The 20,593-nt window shown below is 40.3% G+C and overlaps 1 protein-coding gene across 22 annotated transcripts in view; it reads left to right on the forward strand.

Moving 5' to 3' along the window:
• The window catches only part of LOC142197592 (uncharacterized), a 490,495-nt gene extending 470,554 nt beyond the window's left edge, over positions 1-19,941 (forward strand). For 19 of the 22 annotated variants that reach the window (XM_075267993.1, XM_075268012.1, XM_075268013.1 and 16 more), the window contains 8 exons: positions 890-955; positions 4,048-4,113; positions 4,973-5,038; positions 5,443-5,508; positions 9,450-9,515; positions 11,209-11,274; positions 11,965-12,030; positions 15,787-19,941. In XM_075267993.1, coding sequence (XP_075124094.1) covers positions 890-955; positions 4,048-4,113; positions 4,973-5,038; positions 5,443-5,508; positions 9,450-9,515; positions 11,209-11,274; positions 11,965-12,030; positions 15,787-15,932 — 608 coding nt within the window. In that variant the 3' untranslated portion in view covers positions 15,933-19,941. The remainder of the gene's footprint in view (positions 1-889; positions 956-4,047; positions 4,114-4,972; positions 5,039-5,442; positions 5,509-9,449; positions 9,516-11,208; positions 11,275-11,964; positions 12,031-15,786) is intronic. The other 3 variants (XM_075268015.1, XM_075268016.1, XM_075268011.1) reach the window with 2 other exon arrangements.
• The last annotated feature ends 652 nt before the right edge of the window (positions 19,942-20,593 follow it).

The raw sequence follows: 20,593 nt of genomic DNA on the forward strand, positions 1-20,593 counted from the left end.
TAACTTATCTCTGTGGGACACATGAATGGCAATCTATACAATGCTTTTAGATAATAGAAAATGGCTGATGAGTTTTGTTTGATGAATGGCTGAAATGTTCAGATGCTCTAACCGTAGAAGTTGTAGTCTTTGCCAATAGATCAAAAAAAGAAAAAAAAATGTGTACACTAAAATATAACTTTTAATAATAAAGTTTAAAAGTATTAAGTGTTGAACATTAAAATAATTGTCTTGCGTTCCAATGATTGTATTAGGCGGTAGGTAAGTATACCCAGGGGCAATAAGGCTTGTTGAGGCCAAAATTATTTAATAGCCCTACTAAACCTACTTAATGACTAAAGCGAAAAATACCTATGCCTAAGTCTTGGTATCCAGCATAGGAATAAAATAACAAAAAAGGGGGATTCCTATACACTGGCCCTGATCAGTGAATCTTAAACATGTATACTATGGTGGAGGATGTGTACTAATCACACAGCTATCTAATTCACACACACAGCCACTAACTAAAACAGAGCCAGTAATGGACCGACCATCTAGGAATAACTAGAGTCTAACTAGAGAGCCTACATTACACTCTCATATAAGGGCTACTCTCATATAAGGGCTAACTACCATTACACACACTGCATAACATACAACATGATAATACACAGCCTATTTTGCTGATGCGTTTCTGCTGACCCTCTATAGCCAGCTCATCAGAGGCACGGCAAAGTATTTGATTAGGCAGGTACTGGAACGTTTTTTAGAGATAGTGGTCACAGCCCGGTCAGCTGTAATGTCAGGCCGCAAGTTGCGCTAGCTTTAGTAGTATAAAAAATAGTACATGTAGTAGCAAAATTGAATTCGGTACTTCGGTAACCAACTTTTCTCATGTCATCTTTAGACTTTCTTCACTATTGCCAGACTCTTTTCTATGATATGCTGAACTGGCTTAATAGAATCAGAGAAGGTAACTTATCTCTGTGGAACACATGAATGGCAATCCATACCATGCTTTTAGATAATGGAGAATGGCTGATGAGTTTTGTTTGATAAATGGCTGAAACGTTCAGATGCTCTAACCGTAGAAGTTGCAGTCTTTGCCAATAGATCATATTATGAAGTTGCTATAATAATATCAGTTAAGATTCAAAGTAGAGGCTGCAGAATAGCAATGTAAGATGATGCTTTCATATGTACGCATGGCTAACTTTTTGGATATTTGTTTAGTTCACAACAGTTAAATTGCATAAAAGAACTTTTCACCATCTACACCATCTCTGCCACCAGTGCCATTAAATCCTTCCGGCACAGTTGGAATTTTTCCTGTAAACCAAGTAAAGAACAGTTAGTTCAATGACTAATTTGATAATTGGGCTCTGTACTGTCAAGTGCGTCGTGTCAGGCATAAGCATCAAAGGGATCATGATTCAGAGTTTTATGCCACTGTCAATCTCAGAGATTGTCAGAGTTCAGATAACACCCCCTGTGAGCTCCTCCCTGAGACCACCCATCTGACAGTACAGAGCCTAATTAGCATAGTAGTCACCAAAAATAACTGCATGAATTGCTCAGGAATTGTAGGGGATAAGAAAAAAATTCAACTGTGCCAGAATCAATATAGCAGTGACTATTAGAGATGAGCGAACACTAAAATGTTCGAGGTTCGAAATTCGATTCGAACAGCCGCTCACTGTTCGAGTGTTCGAATGGGTTTCGAACCCCATTATAGTCTATGGGGAACATAAACTCGTTAAGGGGGAAACCCAAATTCGTGTCTGGAGGGTCACCAAGTCCACTATGACACCCCAGGAAATGATACCAACACCCTGGAATGACACTGGGACAGCAGGGGAAGCATGTCTGGGGGCATAAAAGTCACTTTATTTCATGGAAATCCCTGTCAGTTTGCGATTTTCGCAAGCTAACTTTTCCCCATAGAAATGCATTGGCCAGTGCTGATTGGCCAGAGTACGGAACTCGACCAATCAGCGCTGGCTCTGCTGGAGGAGGCGGAGTCTAAGGTCGGACCTGAATGGAGACTGGTGTGGAGCGATCTTAGACTCCGCCTCCTCCAGCAGAGCCAGCGCTGATTGGCCGAATTCCGTACTCTGGCCAATCAGCACTGGCTAATGCATTGTATTGGCGTGATGAAGCAGTGCTGAATGTGTGTGCTTAGCACACACATTCAGCTCTACTTCATCGGGCTAATAGAATGCATTGGCCAATCAGCGCTGGCCAATGCATTCTATTAGCGTGAACTGAGTTTGCACAGGGGTTCTAGTGCACCCTCGGCTCTGCTACATCAGATTGCTACATCTGATGTAGCAGTGCCGAGTGTGCATCAGATGTGTAGTTGAGCAAAACTGACTCAGCACTGCTAAGTCTCTGCATTCGCATAGGAATGCATTGGCCAGCCTTCGGCCAATCAGCGCTGGCTCTGCCGGAGGAGGCGGAGTCTAAGGTCGGACCTGAATGGAGACTGGTGTGGAGTGATCTTAGACTCCGCCTCCTCCAGCAGAGCCAGCGCTGATTGGTCGAGTTCCGTACTCTGGCCAATCAGCGCTGGCCAATGCATTCTATTAGCCCGATGAAGTAGAGCTGAATGTGTGTGCTTAGCACACACATTCAGCTCTACTTCATCAGGCTAATAGAATACATTGGCCAATCAGCGCTGGCCAATGCATTCTATTAGCTTGATGAAGCAGAGTGTGCACAAGGGTTCAAGCGCACCCTCGGCTCTGATGTAGCAGAGCTGAGGGTGCACAAGGGTTCAAGTGCACCCTCGGCTCTCCTACATCAGAGCCGAGGGTGCGCTTGAACCCTTGTGCAGCCTCGGCTCTGCTACATCAGAGCCGAGGGTGCGCTTGAACCCTTGTGCACACTCTGCTTCATCAAGCTAATAGAATGCATTGGCCAGCACTGATTGGCCAGAGTACGGAATTTGGCCAATCAGCGCTGGCCAATGCATCCCTATGGGAAAAAGTTTATCTCACAAAAATCACAATTACACACCCGATAGAGCCCCAAAAAGTTATTTTTAATAACATTCCCCCCTAAATAAAGGTTATCCCTAGCTATCCCTGCCTGTACAGCTATCCCTGTCTCATAGTCACAAAGTTCACATTCTCATATGACCCGGATTTGAAATCCACTATTCGTCTAAAATGGAGGTCACCTGATTTCGGCAGCCAATGACTTTTTCCAATTTTTTTCAATGCCCCCGGTGTCGTAGTTCCTGTCCCACCTCCCCTGCGCTGTTATTGGTGCAAAAAAGGCGCCAGGGAAGGTGGGAGGGGAATCGAATTTTGGCGCACTTTACCACGCGGTGTTCGATTCGATTCGAACATGGCGAACACCCTGATATCCGATCGAACATGTGTTCGATAGAACACTGTTCGCTCATCTCTAGTGACTATCACAGTATGCATAGAATGGAGGTGGTAGAAGTGGTAAAACATCCTCTTTAAGTACGGGCAAAGACAGTACGGAGGTTTTCATGGTATCCCAGCTGGCTCTTCTTGCTCATTTTTCACCAAATAAGATGTTTTTCTAAAAACCCTCATATAAAACCAGAGCACTCAATGTCAGTTGCAGAGTGTCGGGGACACATGGTAATGTAAAATAATACAAATATGAATAAAAAAAATATCATATGTAACACACAAATAAGTCAATACTGCTTAGAATTTCACATTTCATATTTTAAATAACAATTACCTATTTTGATTTTGAGGATTGACAAGAAGTTGAATTTTCATTTGTTTGTTCAGTCTTATGTATTACTTAAAATAACCAATTTGTGGCAGACAATTGGAAAAATGATCAAGGAAAATGGAATGGGCTTGATATAGTGAAAAATATGGAAAACGTGGAGAAAAACATGTTTATGATACTGGTCCATCCTCTTCAGACTTAAGTCAGCTTTCAGGATTTCTTAGAATTAGCATGTGGTGGAAATGCTGAGCCAACTGCTTCCTAGTGGCTGCAGAATACTATCCCAACTTCTCGGCTACATATGAGCGTGCATTATATACAAACAAGCGTGTCTCTTTCCAACAGATCTTTATCAGTATATCTGCAATCTTGCCTGTCAATGGATTGATAAACTAATTGACTTTGGGAAAGGTAAATGCCCTGCATTGTAAAGCTTAAGCACAACATGAAGAAGACATCTTTTATCTGAATATTTTTTAATCAGTCAATGGGCAATGTGTAAATTGTTTCTTCTAGAATTTTCTTAATATAAACAGCCACACATTTATACCAGGTGTAGGGAACCTTTGGCTCTCCAGCTGTTACAAAACTACAACTCCCAGCATGCATACTTGGTCTTCTGTTCTTGAAGCTCCCATGGCAGTGAATGGAGCATGTTGGGAGTTGTATTTTCACAGCAGCTGGAGAGCTGAAGGTTCCCTACCCCTTATCTACATTATACTTTTTCAAAGGAGTCAATATTTATTTTATTTTTTATTTTTTGCACATTTTTAGTTCAATTCTTGGTAGATTGTAGTTGTCTAGCTGTCACTTTTGGGTGTGACCTACTTAAATTATACACATCATGGAGGTCAAACTGCCAGATCTCATCATAGCAACAAAGGCTTATTGAAAAAGTTGGGCATGATGTTTAAGGGGGCTACCCCTAGAGGACAGCAAGCAGAGGCACTGTTTTCCTATTTACAACTTGGAAAACAAATTTGCATATTTTTCCCATAATCTCCCCAGTGGAGCGAAAAGGCTTTTGTAAGACTCCATACGCCTGAGAAGGTGATTTCTCCTTAGGGAGTGATATTATCCCTAGAACCAGATCTCTACTATTCAGATACTAACTGTATGCACAAGATAGGTTAAATTTTAAGTCTTAGGAAATGTATTTTAAGCATATTAAGAAATGTACATAATGATTAATGGAGTGTCTTTATTAAAAATGATTGAATAGGCACTTAAATATCCAGGTTAACTTAACGTGTCTGTTCCTTTTTCCTAGGGCTCCTTCACTACTTCCAGGATCTCTTTTATGATGGACTTAACAAATTTATTCAGTTCAAAGACGGTAATCCAAATCTTTGATATACTGTTGTAATAGTAACATATACCAATAAATCTCTCCAGTTATTTCCCTAATCTGATATTATGTATATTGTTGTATAGTTCAGAGTAAATGCCTAGTAATGCTATCAAACAGAGATGTGACTATGGGGTCCTCTGAAGGTTCATGGCCGATACTAACTACTACCCCCCCTCCCAGAGCAATGGTGTGCTGCAGCCAGTCAGTGGTAAAGCCTGCATATGTGGCAGTAGACTACCCAGGCCAGTGACTGGATGCAGCAGTGACATGCATATAAAAGATATCATTGAATTTTCTCATTTTTTTTTAAATGCTGGCAGCCCCTTAGTATACTAATAACTAATTCGTACTACAATATTGCTACATAACTAAATAATATGTTCTTTTAGATCTTCTCCAGTACATAGAAAATCTCTTCTATGATGGTCTTACTAAAATTAAACAGTTTGGAGAAGGTAAGTTCAAGCTTAGTTCTTTCCTTTGACAAATGCTTTTGACTAAATTACTGGGACAGTTTTCACCTTGCTTTTAGACCATTGTTCTGTTCTAGTAAAATTCCTTAAATTCATGAAACTAAGACATAATTAAATATAACTTGAAAATAATAATCATCATCATAATCATAATCGTCTACTGTACATGAGCACCTTCTATGCAGAAACTACCAATAGTGATGCTCGTACATTTTCAGAAATTCAGTTGGATTAGAGCAGAAATAAAATTAAGATGAAAGAGGTTGACTTGGCAAAAAAAATATTTTTAAAATAAGCTGAATGAGGTGAAAAAAAATAAAAAATACTCACCTGTCCCCGATGCTCTGGTGCCCCCCATACGGTCCAGTCCTTCTGCATCGTCGTCTTCACAAAATGAAACTGCTTACCGGTTGTGACGTCTCGTATCCCTTGCTCTGAAGCTGCTGATTGGCCTCAGCGAGCACGTGTCTGCTGAGCCCAATCAGGAGCCTCAGGAAGATGTCGCCTTAGGATGTCACAGATAGTGATGTCACTTGCCCTTCGCTGAGGCCACTGATTGGCCTCATCAGTCATGTGTGGTGGGGACTAGAGATGAGCGAACACTAAAATGTTCGAGGTTCGAAATTCGATTCGAACAGCCGCTCACTGTTCGAGTGTTCGAACGGGTTTCAAACCCCATTATAGTCTATGGGGAACATATACTCGTTAAGGGGGAAACCCAAATCCGTGTCTGGAGGGTCACCAAGTCCACTATGACACCCCAGGAAATGATACCAACACCCTGGAATGACACTGGGACAGCAGGGGAAGCATGTCTGGGGGCATAAAAGTCACTTTATTTCATGGAAATCCCTGTCAGCTTGCGATTTTCGCAAGCTAACTTTTCCCCATAGGAATGCATTGGCCAGCGCTGACTGGCCAGAGTACGGAACTCGACCAATCAGCGCTGGCTCTGCTGGAGGAGGCGGAGTCTAAAATCGCTCCACACCAGTCTCCATTCAGGTCCGACCTTAGACTCCGCCTCCTCCGGCAGAGCCAGCGCTGATTGGCCGAAGGCTGGCCAATTCATTCCTATGGGAATGCAGAGACTTAGCAGTGCTGAGCCAGTTCTGCTCAACTACACCGTGTGCCGAGTGTGCACACTCGGCTCTGCTACATCAGATGTAGCAGAGCCGAGTGTGCACACTCGGCTCTGCTACATCTGATATAGCAGAGCCTGCTACTGCAGAGACTTAGCAGTGCTGAGCCAGTTCTGCTCAACTACACCGTGTGCCGGTCAGCCCATCTGATATAGCAGAGCCGAGGGTGCATTGGCCAGCCTTTGGCCAATCAGCGCTGGCTCTGCTGGAGGAGGCGGAGTCTAAGGTTGGACCTGAATGGAGACTGGTGTGGAGCGATCTTAGACTCTGCCTCCTCCAGCAGAGCCAGCGCTGATTGGTCGAGTTCCGTACTCTGGCCAATCAGCGCTGGCCAATGCATTCCTATGGGAATGCAGAGACTTAGCAGTGTTTATGTCACAAAAATCACAATTACACACCCGATAGAGCCCCAAAAAGTTATTTTTAATAACATTCCTACCTAAATAAAGGTTATCCCTAGCTATCCCTGCCTGTACAGCTATCCCTGTCTCCTAGTCACAAAGTTCACATTCTCATATGACCCGGATTTGAAATCCACTATTCGTCTAAAATGGAGGTCACCTGATTTCGGCAGCCAATGACTTTTTCTGATTTTTTTCGATGCCTCCGGTGTCGTAGTTCCTGTCCCACCTCCCCTGCGCTGTTATAGGTGCAAAAAAAGCGCCAGGGAAGGTGGGAGGGGAATCAAATTTTTTTTGAGTTTGCCACGTGATGTTCGATTCGAATCGAACACATCGAACAGCCTGATATCCGATCGAACATGTGTTCGATAGAACACTGTTCGCTCACCTCTAGTGGGGACTTCTAACGGAAGACAACAGTGAACAGACAGGACTGGAGAAAGGTATGATTTTTAAAAAAAATTTACGTCCCTCGGCCTATTTAAAATATAACAATTTTGCCTGGACAATCCCTTTAAATAACAGAAGAAGAAAACCTTAGAGTTATTGTTATGGAAATATGGCACATAACATTAAATCCCAGTGTAAATATTGCAGGTTTGTGGCTCGTAAAATCATACAAATCATTTGTAGACCACAGCTCAGGGTGACACCTTCAAGTTTTTGCTAAAATTCTTAATTGTCTCATGCACAATGCACCCTAAGGAAACATATTGTGCTACAAGTATAATTTCTGCTTTGTCTTTCAGCAGCTATAGAAATCACTATAACCTGACAAGGGGTCATTTTGACTGGGATTATTGGCCCCCGTCCTACTTCTATGATAGCAGGAGCCTATTGAAAGCTTGTCTGCCATACATTTGTAAGGCAGGCTGCTTTATGCAGCCTGTCATACAAATCCCAATTATTTTGCAATGAATTAGCATTGTAATGCATTGCATTAGTGAGCAGACTCCTTGGGGGTCTAAAAAACGAAGTTAAAAAAAATGTAAATAAAAAAATATTTTAAAAAAACAGTTGATGCGGTGAACAGTGAAAGCCATGATGTAATAATACATCACTAATGTTTCACTAATTAGCACAGTTCCATGATGTACTATTATGTCATGGTGTGGGAATAGGTTAATAGGAGTAGAAACATGTCTCTATGGCAAGAAATATATGAAGAAATTATGCTAAAATATAAAATGCTTATTAATAATAAAAATTAAATGATTGGTGTCTATATTATTACACATAGGTATAAGCAGATAGGGTCATATACAATTGACAGTAGCAAATTAGCTCCAATGTCCATTTATTCTAATTGAAATCCCATTTTCCATTCTAACTAGGGTTGAGCCGATCTTGAGATTTCAGGATCGTTTTTAAAATCCGATTTCCGATCATTTTCCATTCGAACCCAATCCCAATTCCGATCCCAATGCAAGTCAATGGGATTTTTCTAATAATCAAAGATCGGATTTTAAAAATGATCCTATTCACTACACAGCATGGAGTCTAAAAATTGAATGCTTTAATTGTTAGACTCCACGCTGTGTAGTGATTTAAAAAAAAAATCCTCTGGCTACTTAGCCCCCCCTGGTGTCCACTTACCTGCACAGATCGCTGGTCCGGTCCCCGCTGTTCTCGTTCTTCTTCTGGCCTCGCTGCCTACGCCTCCCAGGTTAGTGTTACAGACCTAGGAAGAAGGCGGGGCTTGTGGCTTAGCAGAGTGTGGGTGGGTACAGGGTGGGGAGACGTGACGTCACGTCACGTCTCCCCGCCCCGTACCCGCCCACACTCTCCTAAGCCACAAGCCCCGCTTTCTTCCTAGGTCTGTAACACTAACCTGGGAGGCGGGGGCAGCGAGGCCAGAAGAGGCGAGAAGAGAAGCGAGAACAGTGGGGACCGGACCAGCGATCTTTGCAAGTAAGTGTTAGCTACTAGACATGTTAGCTAGTCTCCTATCAGAATGAATGGATCCAGCCAGCACGCAGGGGGTTAAGCAGCCAGACACCGGCACAGGTTGTGTGCCGGCTGCATCCATTCATTCCTATGAGACCTAGCTAACATTGTTAACTTTTCCAGCTTGGCCAATAGCAAAGCATTGTGGGAAATAACCTCCGACCTCAATCCCGCCTAAAAAGATCGGGATCGGAATTTCGATTGCGTTCGTGAAATTTACTCGATCGCTGATCGGAATCCAATCTTTTACAATTCCGATCGCTCAACCCTAATTCTAACATTATATAAATACATTTGTATTTTACCCTCAGACCCCTACTTGCCCTTAGAATAATGTAAATGTGATTTGCATTTACTTTCAGTTTAACATCCACTTATTGTGAATTACCATTTGATTTCTATGTAATATCAACCTACCATGGTTTATATTCCTCAGATACCCTACACTACTTTCAAAGTCTCTTCTACAGCGGGGTTGACAAAGCTTCGGATTTCATTGAAGGTATTTTCTGTAACTGGACAAATTTTTCATGGATATATTTACTTTTGCAACTTTGGTAACCGAGATCTAAAGCAAAAATGAAGCTGCATAACAATAAATGTAACTACTATCGATTAAAAAAATCCTTATCCATGGATATACTCCTCAATATTGGAACTGTAACATCTATAAGGGCAAGCTGTAAGGTTAGGAACATTAAGGAAGTAGCAGGTGTCAACAAGATGTGATCCCATTTTAAAGCATTTAGCCCCAATCCGTGACATGAGGGAAGGACATAATATTTAATATAATAATTGAAAGAAAAGTTTTTTAGGCACATGAACCCTTGGATCAAGTGGTTTGGGATGATTGTGTGATGCCTCCTGTTTGGCAATAGCAATCCTATTTGATTTGCCACTTGTCAGAAACTGAGAAGGACAGAATCCTTGAACTGAGAGACTTTGGTTTATCATTCCAGCAGATTATTACATGCTTAGAATAAGATGTCAGCACTGGTCAATGTAACATATGTTGGCTGTTGGGAGACAATAATGAACTGGAATGACGGCAGGAGGTGCATAGACAGATGGTCTTATTGGAAGAATGGTGCATAGTGATCCATTCTTCACTATGAAATTGAATGCACATCCCAAGGCTAGTGTCAACACAAACTATCTGAAGGCATTTGCATGACTATTAGTCAGACATCCAGTTAGAGGCGTTCCAATGACTTCATGATGCACAAGAAGACAACAATGGAGACTGGAACAGAGATATATCCTCTTCCACAATGAGTAGTGATTTTTACCTGGATGCAATGATAGCTGAAGATGGGTCTGGGCACTATCTGAGAATGTCATGAAAAGTCCTTCACAAGGGAATGTCACACTGGTCCTACTCCTGGCAATATGGTAGGGTGACATAATGTACAGTAGTCTGACCTTTCTAGTTTTCATTTCGGGTACGCTAACAGCTCAGTGTTACATTGATTTTGTTGTGGAACCAGTGGCCATTTCTCCAAAAAGTGCCAGGAGCTATTTTTTTACAGGACAATGCCAGACCACATGCTGCTCATGATATTGAAAGCAACCTGCATGGACTAAACCTGATACCATGGTAGTGTCTCCATACTCCATGTCTACCATTGAGCATATCTGGGATGACATTGGCAGGAAATTGTGAAAGGTAGCATAGCATGTCAGGACGTGTAAGTGCATGTATTACTGAGGAGGACGTTTGTACTTGATACTAAATAAGTCAAGATGTTTTGAGTATTTATTTCAATTTTTATCATTTGCATATCATTAGCTTATCTTTCCTGTGATGTGCATATTTCCAACACTTCTTGGTGCTGCAATTTCAATGCTGAGGAGTGATGCAGACCTATATGTGATGTTACAGACCACAAAAAAACCCTTATTTGTAGTCAGACCTTTTAAACATGTTACACTTCCATCAATCCTCTTTTCTGTGGTCTATAGATGAGTAAGTCGCATCTTAGTAAGAAACCGCTGTGAGTTTAGCTTTGTGTGCTTCGCTTAAATACTCTGTTTATCTGTTTGGTTTGTTACTGTAATTGTGAAGTGTTTGGCCGAGCTGTAAGCACAAAAATGTATTTCCCACTGCAGCAATTGAATCTAAATTGATAGACTGGTAAAGCGCAGTCGTGCAACATTTCTAAATAATTAACAATACAAAATATTTTGTCTTTCAGGAATTTCTCAATATTTTCAAAATCTCTTCTATGATGGACTTGATAGATTTACTAAATTTAGAGAAGGTAATATAATTCCATGTTAAGGCCCCACATAGCAAAACACATTTAAAAAAACACTGCAGAAAATAATGCAACAAAAATGTTCTGCGTTTTTCCTGCAGCATGTTTCATTCAGTTTTTGCTGTGTTTTTCTCTGTTTTTTTTTTTAACCATTAACTTGATAGAGAAAATGCTTGTGTTTCTGCAGCTGAAATGAACATGCTGGATTTAAAAAAAAACAAAAAAAACCCAAAATGTTTTCACATGAATGAAATCTCATTCACCTGGCTGGTACTGTAAAACACTGTATTTTTGCAGCCAAAAATGTTGTGTTTCCATAATGTGGACCCTTAGGGAGCCTTCACATGGAGTTTACACTCCGCTCATTCTGAACGTATACTCGTTCAGAATGAGCGGCATTAAAACAGATCCCATTGATTTCTATGGGTGCTGGCATACACGCGTATCACATTGAAAGCAATAGGTAAAAAAGCCTCCCATTGATTTCAATGGGGAGTGCGCATATGCCGGCACCCATAGAAATCAATGGGATCTGTTTTAACGCCGCTCATTCTGAACGAGTTTACGTTCAGAATAAGCGGAGCTTAACTCCGTGTGATGGCTCCCTTACCTTAGTATAATTACTGCATACATTGAGCATGTTCATTCTCATCAAAAATTTTCTAAAAATGCAACAATTTTCTATTTTTTCAGATCTTCTAAATAACTTGCAAAACTTGTTCTTTGATGGAGTCAATGGGCTGAAGCAGTTAGGACAAGGTAAGGTTTTGGACTTTTTCAATTTAGTTGTCCCACAATGTCTTATGCAAATTACAGTACTTGGGTAACTTGCCCTTTTTTAATTAAAATGTCTGACTTTTCCAATAATCCATTGGATAGACCCACTATCAGATTTCCACATTACAGAACAGAACAGAAATTACTTGTGGGGTTGAATGGGGTGCAGTGCACCGACTTTCAGTCACGGCTAACCGGTTTTTGGATCGGAACCTGAGGCGGCCTGTGTGAATTTACCCTTATATAGACAAGTGTCTGCCTTTCCAATCAAGTCCAATCAGATTAATTAAACACAGCTGGACTCTAATGAAGACATAGAACCATCTCAAGGAGGATCAAAAGGAAATGGACAGCATGTGAGGAGTTAAAGATGAGTGTCACAGTAAAGGGTCTGAATAGTTATGACCATGTGATATTTAAATTTTTCTTTTTTAATAAATTTTAGAGATGAGCGAACAGTAAAATGTTCGAGATTCGATATTCGACTACTCAAATCGAATATCGAACCCTATTATAGTCTATGGGGGGAAAATGCTCATTTCAGGGGTAGGCAACGTTCGATCAAATTATACTTACCAAGTCCACGAGTGAGGGTCGGGCTGGATCCTCCGAGCAGTCTTCTCCTTGCAGCGTCCCCGCGGCATCTTCCGGCTCTTCATTCACTCTGCCAGAAATCGGGCCTGGGCAGAGCCGACATGCCCGCACTACAAGCGAACATGCGCAGTCGGCTCTGCCCAGGCCCGATGCCTGGCAGAGTGAATTCAGAGCCGGAAGACGCCGCGGGGAAGCTGCACGGAGGAGACTTCTAAAGGTAGGAGAAGAACCAGCATTGATTGGCCGACTGTATAGCATTCGGCCAATCAATGCTGGTTCTGCATCGAACTTTTACATTCGAATAGTGAGTGGTACTCGATCGAGTACGAGTATTTCGAATACTGTAGTATTCGATCGAATACCTACTCGATCGAGTACTATTCGCTCATCTCTAATAAATTTGCAAAAATATCTACATTTCGGGGTTTTTCTATCAAGATGGGCTGCTGAGTGCACATTGATGAGAAATAAAATTAACTGTTTTGATTTTAGCAAATGGCTGCAATGAAACAAAAACTGAAAAATTTAAAGGGGTCTGAATACTTTTTGTACCCACTGTATATTGCAGTATTGTGTCTATGTACAGTACTTCTATGATGACAAGTTTGGGAGTCTTCAAAAGGCTCCTGGCCATTATGACAACAGATTGGCGCCCCTATAACATTGCAAGGGTGGCACATAAAGATTATGACCCCCCCCCCAACTGATGTAATGAGTTAGATACCACAGTCGCAATAGGCAGCAGCATCTCAGTGGTTAAACAGTTGTGACTGGTATAGTTGTCAAGTGTGGGTGTTAGCGGCTGTCACAATGTGTGACCTGGTGCTGGAAATATCGGTGCCATTAATACCGCACATCTGTGAGAACTTGAAAGATCGCCTTTAATTTGAATAATTTGGAACTCAGATTTTGATTATTTAGCAATTTTTTTCTGAATTCTGTTTCAAGATATTTTTTCTTATATATTCACCCACACAAAGTAATTCGTAGACCAATGTGACAGAGATCCTGTCAATTATAGCTTGTGCCTAACTTTGTATTATAGCACTGGATAGACATGGGAATAGTCTTTTCAGCTTCTGCCACCAATGCACTTGTCATAAAACAGGAACACTTTTATTTGATCTGTCACAGTAACACCAAGACTATGCTCAGCAGCCTTTTCTGCTTGTCTTCTTGACATTCACATGTCTTGCAGAGAATTTTTCACAGTAGTCATATTGTATCTCATGTCTTGTTACTAAGGATGAAGATAAATAAATCTGCCAACAACAGTTAACCTCTGCAACATGAAGGAGATAACTCATGTAAATTACAGACAAAACATTGTAAAACATCTCTAATCACTTTCAGAAAAAGTGGCTGCTTGCCCCTATTGGAACTATGTGACAGCATCCTTGGATGTAAATTGATGGGAGCATATGCTTTGTTATAGCAATTATTAATTGAAGAGTCTTTAAGACATCCTAGCAAAAAACTGCTTATAACAGTGGCAACAATGATACCAGCACATCGAGCTCACAATGTCTCCTTGGAACATTATTTGAGAGAGAATAGGGTTTCCTTTGTTCCACCAGGCGTTCCAACCACTAACGTTTCATCCCAGCTGAATTCTGAAGTGGTCCTCAGTAACTCATGCTTTAATATTAGGAGAGGTGTTGGCTCACACGAACAAGTTACCATCTATTCCCAGGATACATGATCAGTGTCCAAGTGCTGAAATCCCCACTATTCACAAGAAATGAGGTTCACTGTTCCCCATTTAAATGACAAAATTGTCACACATATAGTAGTAGTACACCACTGTGTCATTCCAACTGCAGAAACAGGACCCCCATTCTCATTAAAGGAAGCAGTTGCAGCAGTCAGGTGCTCAACAATATATTTATCAAATGTCCTGTACAAAGGAGATCAATGTTTTTTTGTGGATCTGTACAGGGGCGTAACTACCATAGAGTCAGCGGAGGCAGCTACCACAGGGCCCGGGCCATTAGGGGGTGCGTGACAGCCGCTGCGTTTTTGTTTTTTTTTTAATAGGCCGTTACGGGCCCTATTCACTTGCCCATCCTGGCTGGGCCGGGATCGGTAAGTGACACCGCAGGCCCCACAAATACTATCATTATACTCGGGAGTCTTTGCAGACCCCCAATTATAATGATCGGAGGCCCGGGAGAGGTAAGGGAATGTAACAAACACTGTTACTTACCTCTCCACGATCCTGCCAGGCCTCCTTCCTGACGTCCTTTCTGACGTCTCTGACGTCATTTCAGAGGGACGGCAGCGGAGAAGACAGCGTAGGAGCCGGGGACAGGTAAGAAACAGTAATTTTTTATGCTTTTGAAAAGACCCCAGAGTATAATAATTGTTTATGGGTGTCCACTATGGGGCATAATACTGTGTGCAGGGGACACTATGGGGATAATACTGTGTGCAGGGGCCACTATGGGGGATAATACTGTGTGCAGGGGCCACTAGGGGGCATAATACTGTGTGCAGGGGCCACTATGGGGGATAATACTGTGTACAGGGGCCACTAAGGGACATAATATTGTGTGCAGGGGCCACTATGGGCTATAATACTGTGTGCAGGGGCCACTATGGGGGATAATACTGTGTACAGGGGCCACTAAGGGACATAATAGTGTATGCAGGGGCCACTATGGGCTATAATACTGTGTGCAGGGGTCAGTATGGGGCATAATACTGTGTGCAGGGGCCACTAAGGGACATAATAGAGTGCAGAGGAGGGGGCCGGTCGAGGTCTTCGGTGTCGGTTGGGAGAGGGCCCCATGTCAAATGTTCGCCACGGGGCCCCACCATTCCTAATTACGCCACTGGATCTGCCCCTGTAATTATCTTAAATAATTTGTACAAGATATTTTTATTAGGTTTATAACCAATATACAACTCCCTTTAATAATATTATCAGGCTATTTCTGTACCCCGGCAGCAAAATTATTTTTGAAGATTGTTATTAAATATGTTTCTGTATGAGATCCAAAATGGAACTACTTATTGGAGCATTAAAGGTAGACTAGAAGGTAGCTGAACTGTGATAATATGTCTTTGTCTTTGAAGTGAAAGTACCGCTTCACTTTTTAGGTTACTTGTGATATAACAGACATATGTTTTCTCTTCTCTCAGATCTTCTTAATTACATTCAGAGTCTTTTCAGCAATGGACTACAGAACTATGGATTTCCTTTCTTCTCCACTCCAGTGTACAGTCAGGAACAATATCCAAGTCATCCAGAATCAGAAGAGACAAAGACTCGAGAACATGGACAATAGACAATAACATCTGATACTGTATTTATATACAGAATCTTTATGAAAAGAGAATTTACAATGAGTGCTCAAGGAGCAGGTCATGAGACAGAGAAGGATTTTACATCTCTAAGCGCCATGACAATAAGAAAGGAGCACAACATGTAAAGGATGTGTCACAACAAGGACAGTCAGTCCTTCCTTATTTGACGATACAAAAAAACCTAGATTGAAGCAACAACTGCAAACTGCAACAAAGCGTGTGTATGTGCTTCTATATTTACCACCAGCCAAGATGAGGAAAATAACTGTGGGTAGAAGCAATACAACTTGCTTGTGTTATCAGCAGTGGCAGCAAAAGGTACTTCTCTAGGCAAAATATAGCAGAATTTACATAAAAGACTTAGAAAGACTTGGTAGTGTCTTAATACATAGAGCACTACAATATGAAATGATTCAGCTACCCAGATTGGATGGGTTGTGTGGTGGATAACATTTACTAAATGATACTATGCTGTTGAACAGTATAACACCCATTCATGATGCTTTCAATTTGCTGGATCCCAGAAAACCATGGGCACATGTCTTAAAGGTCTCTTGCACAGTGTTGGTGCCAAGCAAACTGTATAAAATGGTTGATATCTTGGTCTGTATTTAAGCTAGAGTCTATACTGACCTACAGATAGTATTATATAACAATATCATCCTTATACAGTGATTGCTGCTGGTAAAAATACATTGATATTCATCGGGAAAGTGACCATAAGAGGCCCAGAACCACGCTGCTTAAAACTTCACTAATTTAAATGTTTATAAAAATTGCTAGAATTGTGTTAAACGCTGCAGTAAGTTAAGCACGTGTTCTGTAACATGCCATACTTTATACAGTATATACTGTATAAACCTATATTGCATGGCATAGCATGCTTCTGAATGGTGGTGCCAAGTTAGCTGAATAGGTTAGAATTAGTCGATTGCCATTCACATTGTGCTGTTTGTGTGTAACTGTTTGCTGTTCAGTTTGTTACCATTTTTGGTCATATAGACATTTTGTATATCAGTAGTATATAAGAATCTATTAAGTTTCCCAATTTACTATTCCATATTTTGGTTTTCTTTGTGTAATCTACACTAGAAGATTAATATGAATTTTTACTAGGTTCCTACTGGCAACTGGTACAGAAGACGGTTGTGCTATTCTTAGTGTCTCTATTAAAAATACTGTTTATTGGGAAATCTAACGTACAATGAATGATGTACATGAAGTATTAGTTTACATTAAGAGGTGCCATTAATAAATAGAAGGCTTGGTAAGCAATTACACCTAATGTCTTAGATTGTAATGTGCGATTATGGAAATATTATACGCACTGGTGAATGCGAGTTCATCACTGGCAGTAGCTGAGAGTTGTAGTGGTGAACGCACCAGCTGGACCACTCTAAGAATGGCTGCTCTTTGTGATATATTCCCTGTAGAATAACGTGGGAGAACTCTTCAGTGATTCATCCATGCCATGTAATTCACACTATTATCACACGGTCCAATTAGTACTGTGCTTGGAAGTAACAGAGCTGGCACCTAGAATGAGAGAAGATATAACATTCTCCATGTAGCCCTGCCTGCTGCACATGGAATTATATCTCATCAACCAGTCTAGTATAAATGAATAATGAATATGATATGTGCCTATGGGTTGAATTCTCTCAACTACTACATCCTTGTGAAATAAATGTAGAAGTACAAACCAAATGTCGATTTATTTAATAGGCAAGAAAGATATAAATTATAAACAATTCTTAGACACCCATAGCTATGATTCTCTATACCTTGTACAGCATGCATCATAGAGTGGCATTGAGTAGGTGGGCTAAAGGACTTTAATTGTCAAAAATAAAGAAAAAACAAGCTAGGTAGTACAGGAGTGTTGTTGTAAGGGGGGCTCAGGACAAACAGGGATCCACAACTATCTATCTATCTATCTATCTATCTATCTATCTATCTGATATATATATATATATATATATATATATATATATATATATATATATATATATTTATAATAAAATTGTCACATCAGAAGAATGCAATGACACAATGCAAGTTTTATTAGATTTATATAACTAAATTCTTATTCTTATCTGAGATATAGTATCATTTGTTGAAGTGTACCTTCATCCAAATTGCTGTTCAGTTATGAACTTGTTTGTGAGCCATCCTGCACTGACACCTTTTATTTTTGACGTTATTCCGCCTTTATACTGATGATTTCATAGTGGGTTATGAGTATGTTAAGCTTGAACTTGACAGATGTGCATTGATATAAATGGGAAGGCATGTGCAGCCGCAGTTGATATACATAAGACTGTATTAAAGGAAGCAAACCTCTTACTGACTGGCGTTTATGAAAGAACAAACTAAATAGCATTTGCAAAAATCACTACAACATGTTTCGTGCAATAACCAGGGAAATGCTGACATATGGATTTATGGCTACCAAATCAGTCACAGATGTCTTTTACATATATTGTTATCCAGTTATTTCTCATCTGATGGCATTGGGAATTATACACTTTGGTCACTGCCTTTTGGATTCAGTTATGACACAGTTACTAGCCTATAATCCATTGCATACAATCCTATTAACTGTGGTACGGCATCCAGTCAACTGTCTGAGCAACCCTACAGGAAAGTGCAGATTTGGGATTACTAATGTCGCACATAGTGCTCGAGACACATTTTCTATAATCCTTTCAAGAAAGGTGTATTTTAATCCACATATGTGGATTACTTATAGAGGAAGTCATGACATGGGCGATGTAGAAGATGGTTTCAGTGAGATCATAATGTATTATGTGATAAGTTTTCAGATTGCAGCTACTCACAAGCATGTACCGTACAATAAAGGAAAAAAAAGTCTTGAAGATTGTTATCCTCCGTACCTTTACTGCATTGACCATATCCATGAACTAGGCTTGAATCATGGGCAGCATGGTTTAAGGGCTTTTTCTATGATTGTGATGCAAGCATATCCTAAATCTTGTATTAATCTCGTCATCATAGATCATTGCTACCAATGTATATTGTACAGACAGTTATATTCCAGTACAGTATGCTATTGGACTGTATAAAAATCAGTAGTAAATAGAAGATACATTTAATATACATGAATCATGATCACTGATAAAGAGATTTGCTGGAATAAACCATTGATGGACTATACTTAGAATAAACCATTAATGTATGATTGTTAGTTGACCAACCTCTGTTACCCCAAGGGGCTGTCGGACATTGATGGCCCATTCACTGACGTACTTGAGAAGTGTGGTTCCAGTTCAGGTGGCTGGGTCTGGAAGGGCTGCACAGCCCTGGTACGTTCATTGGGTTGAGCTGCACTACTGCACTCAGCCACAGTGATATGTATAAGTAGTGCAGTAAGAGTTATGGTCTCTGTTCTGCTTACCAGTGGGGGCCTCTTCTAGACCACTATAGTTATCGACATTTAGGGTCCATTTCTTAGTCTTTGATTAACATTATAAACATAATATATTACATCCATTAATAAATATTTCAGAACGTTCACAATCTTAACGCTAAGTGCAATAAAAATCTGAATTCTTTCTTATCTTTTATTGCCTTTTCCATTTGAGTTGTTATATTGCATGATGGAATAATAGTATATTGCTGCTACCACTGCCAAGATTTCTGTTTGTGTTTATGCTTCTTTGCTTCATTGGTATGTAAGAGCAAAGCTTTTTTTATTTTGTAACTTGAAATCCATGTAAATCATTCGGAGAAGTGGAGTGCGATTGCTGCCCTGCATTACAGTTTTGTATTTTGACAATTGGGTCAATTATTTTGTTTTTGAAGCATGTTTACAAGCTGCAGTCTTAAAATACATTGCTGCTGTATTTTCGAGTGTGTATAAAATACGTAAAAATAAACTGAATTTTTTCGTTAAGTTCGGTTTCCAAATTATTTTAATGGTATGTTGTGGTTTCCAAATGCTGGTTTTAATAAAGCTGCCTCATTGAATCTGTGATTTTATTTCTAAATATTCTTTAGGTCGCAGCCGCATGTGGTGTAAATGCCGCAGGGTGGCCGCAGTGGAAATGTTGTGGAAAAAAAATGCAGAATTTTAGAATCATTGCAAAGTGATTAGGGTAATAGAAATGCTCCATTAAATGTCACCTGTTTAACCCAGAAGTGTGGTGTGGTGCCAAAACAAAATATTAAAATAGAAAAACTGCTGGGTCCAGACGGCATGCACCTCCGAGTTCTGAGACATAATTTGATGCAGGTGTATCTTTTCGCAGAGCCAGATGTAGTTTTCAGTTATACCATTTTGAGGAAGTTCTGATATTTTCATCACTTTTTATTCAAATTTTTATTGGAGGCAAAATGGTGAAAATGATTTTATGTGTTTGTAGGTGTTTTTGGACAGAGGAATTTCTAATTTGTTTATTTACTTATATTTCAAATCTAGGGAAAGGGGCTGATTTGAAACTTTTTTATTGATTTTTTATATTTTTAAAAACTGTATTTACTATTTTATTAGCAAAAATATTAAATAAAGACCCCCCAGTGGGCTTGAATCTTCAATCTTTTGATTGCAGGTCCCAGAGATGGCAGTACCATGGTATTGGTAAGGACAAGTTGATTCAGGATTTTTTTCCCCCCTGGCATG

The sequence above is a fragment of the Leptodactylus fuscus genome, chromosome 3 (assembly GCF_031893055.1).
Source record: "Leptodactylus fuscus isolate aLepFus1 chromosome 3, aLepFus1.hap2, whole genome shotgun sequence".
NCBI lineage: Eukaryota > Metazoa > Chordata > Amphibia > Anura > Leptodactylidae > Leptodactylus > Leptodactylus fuscus.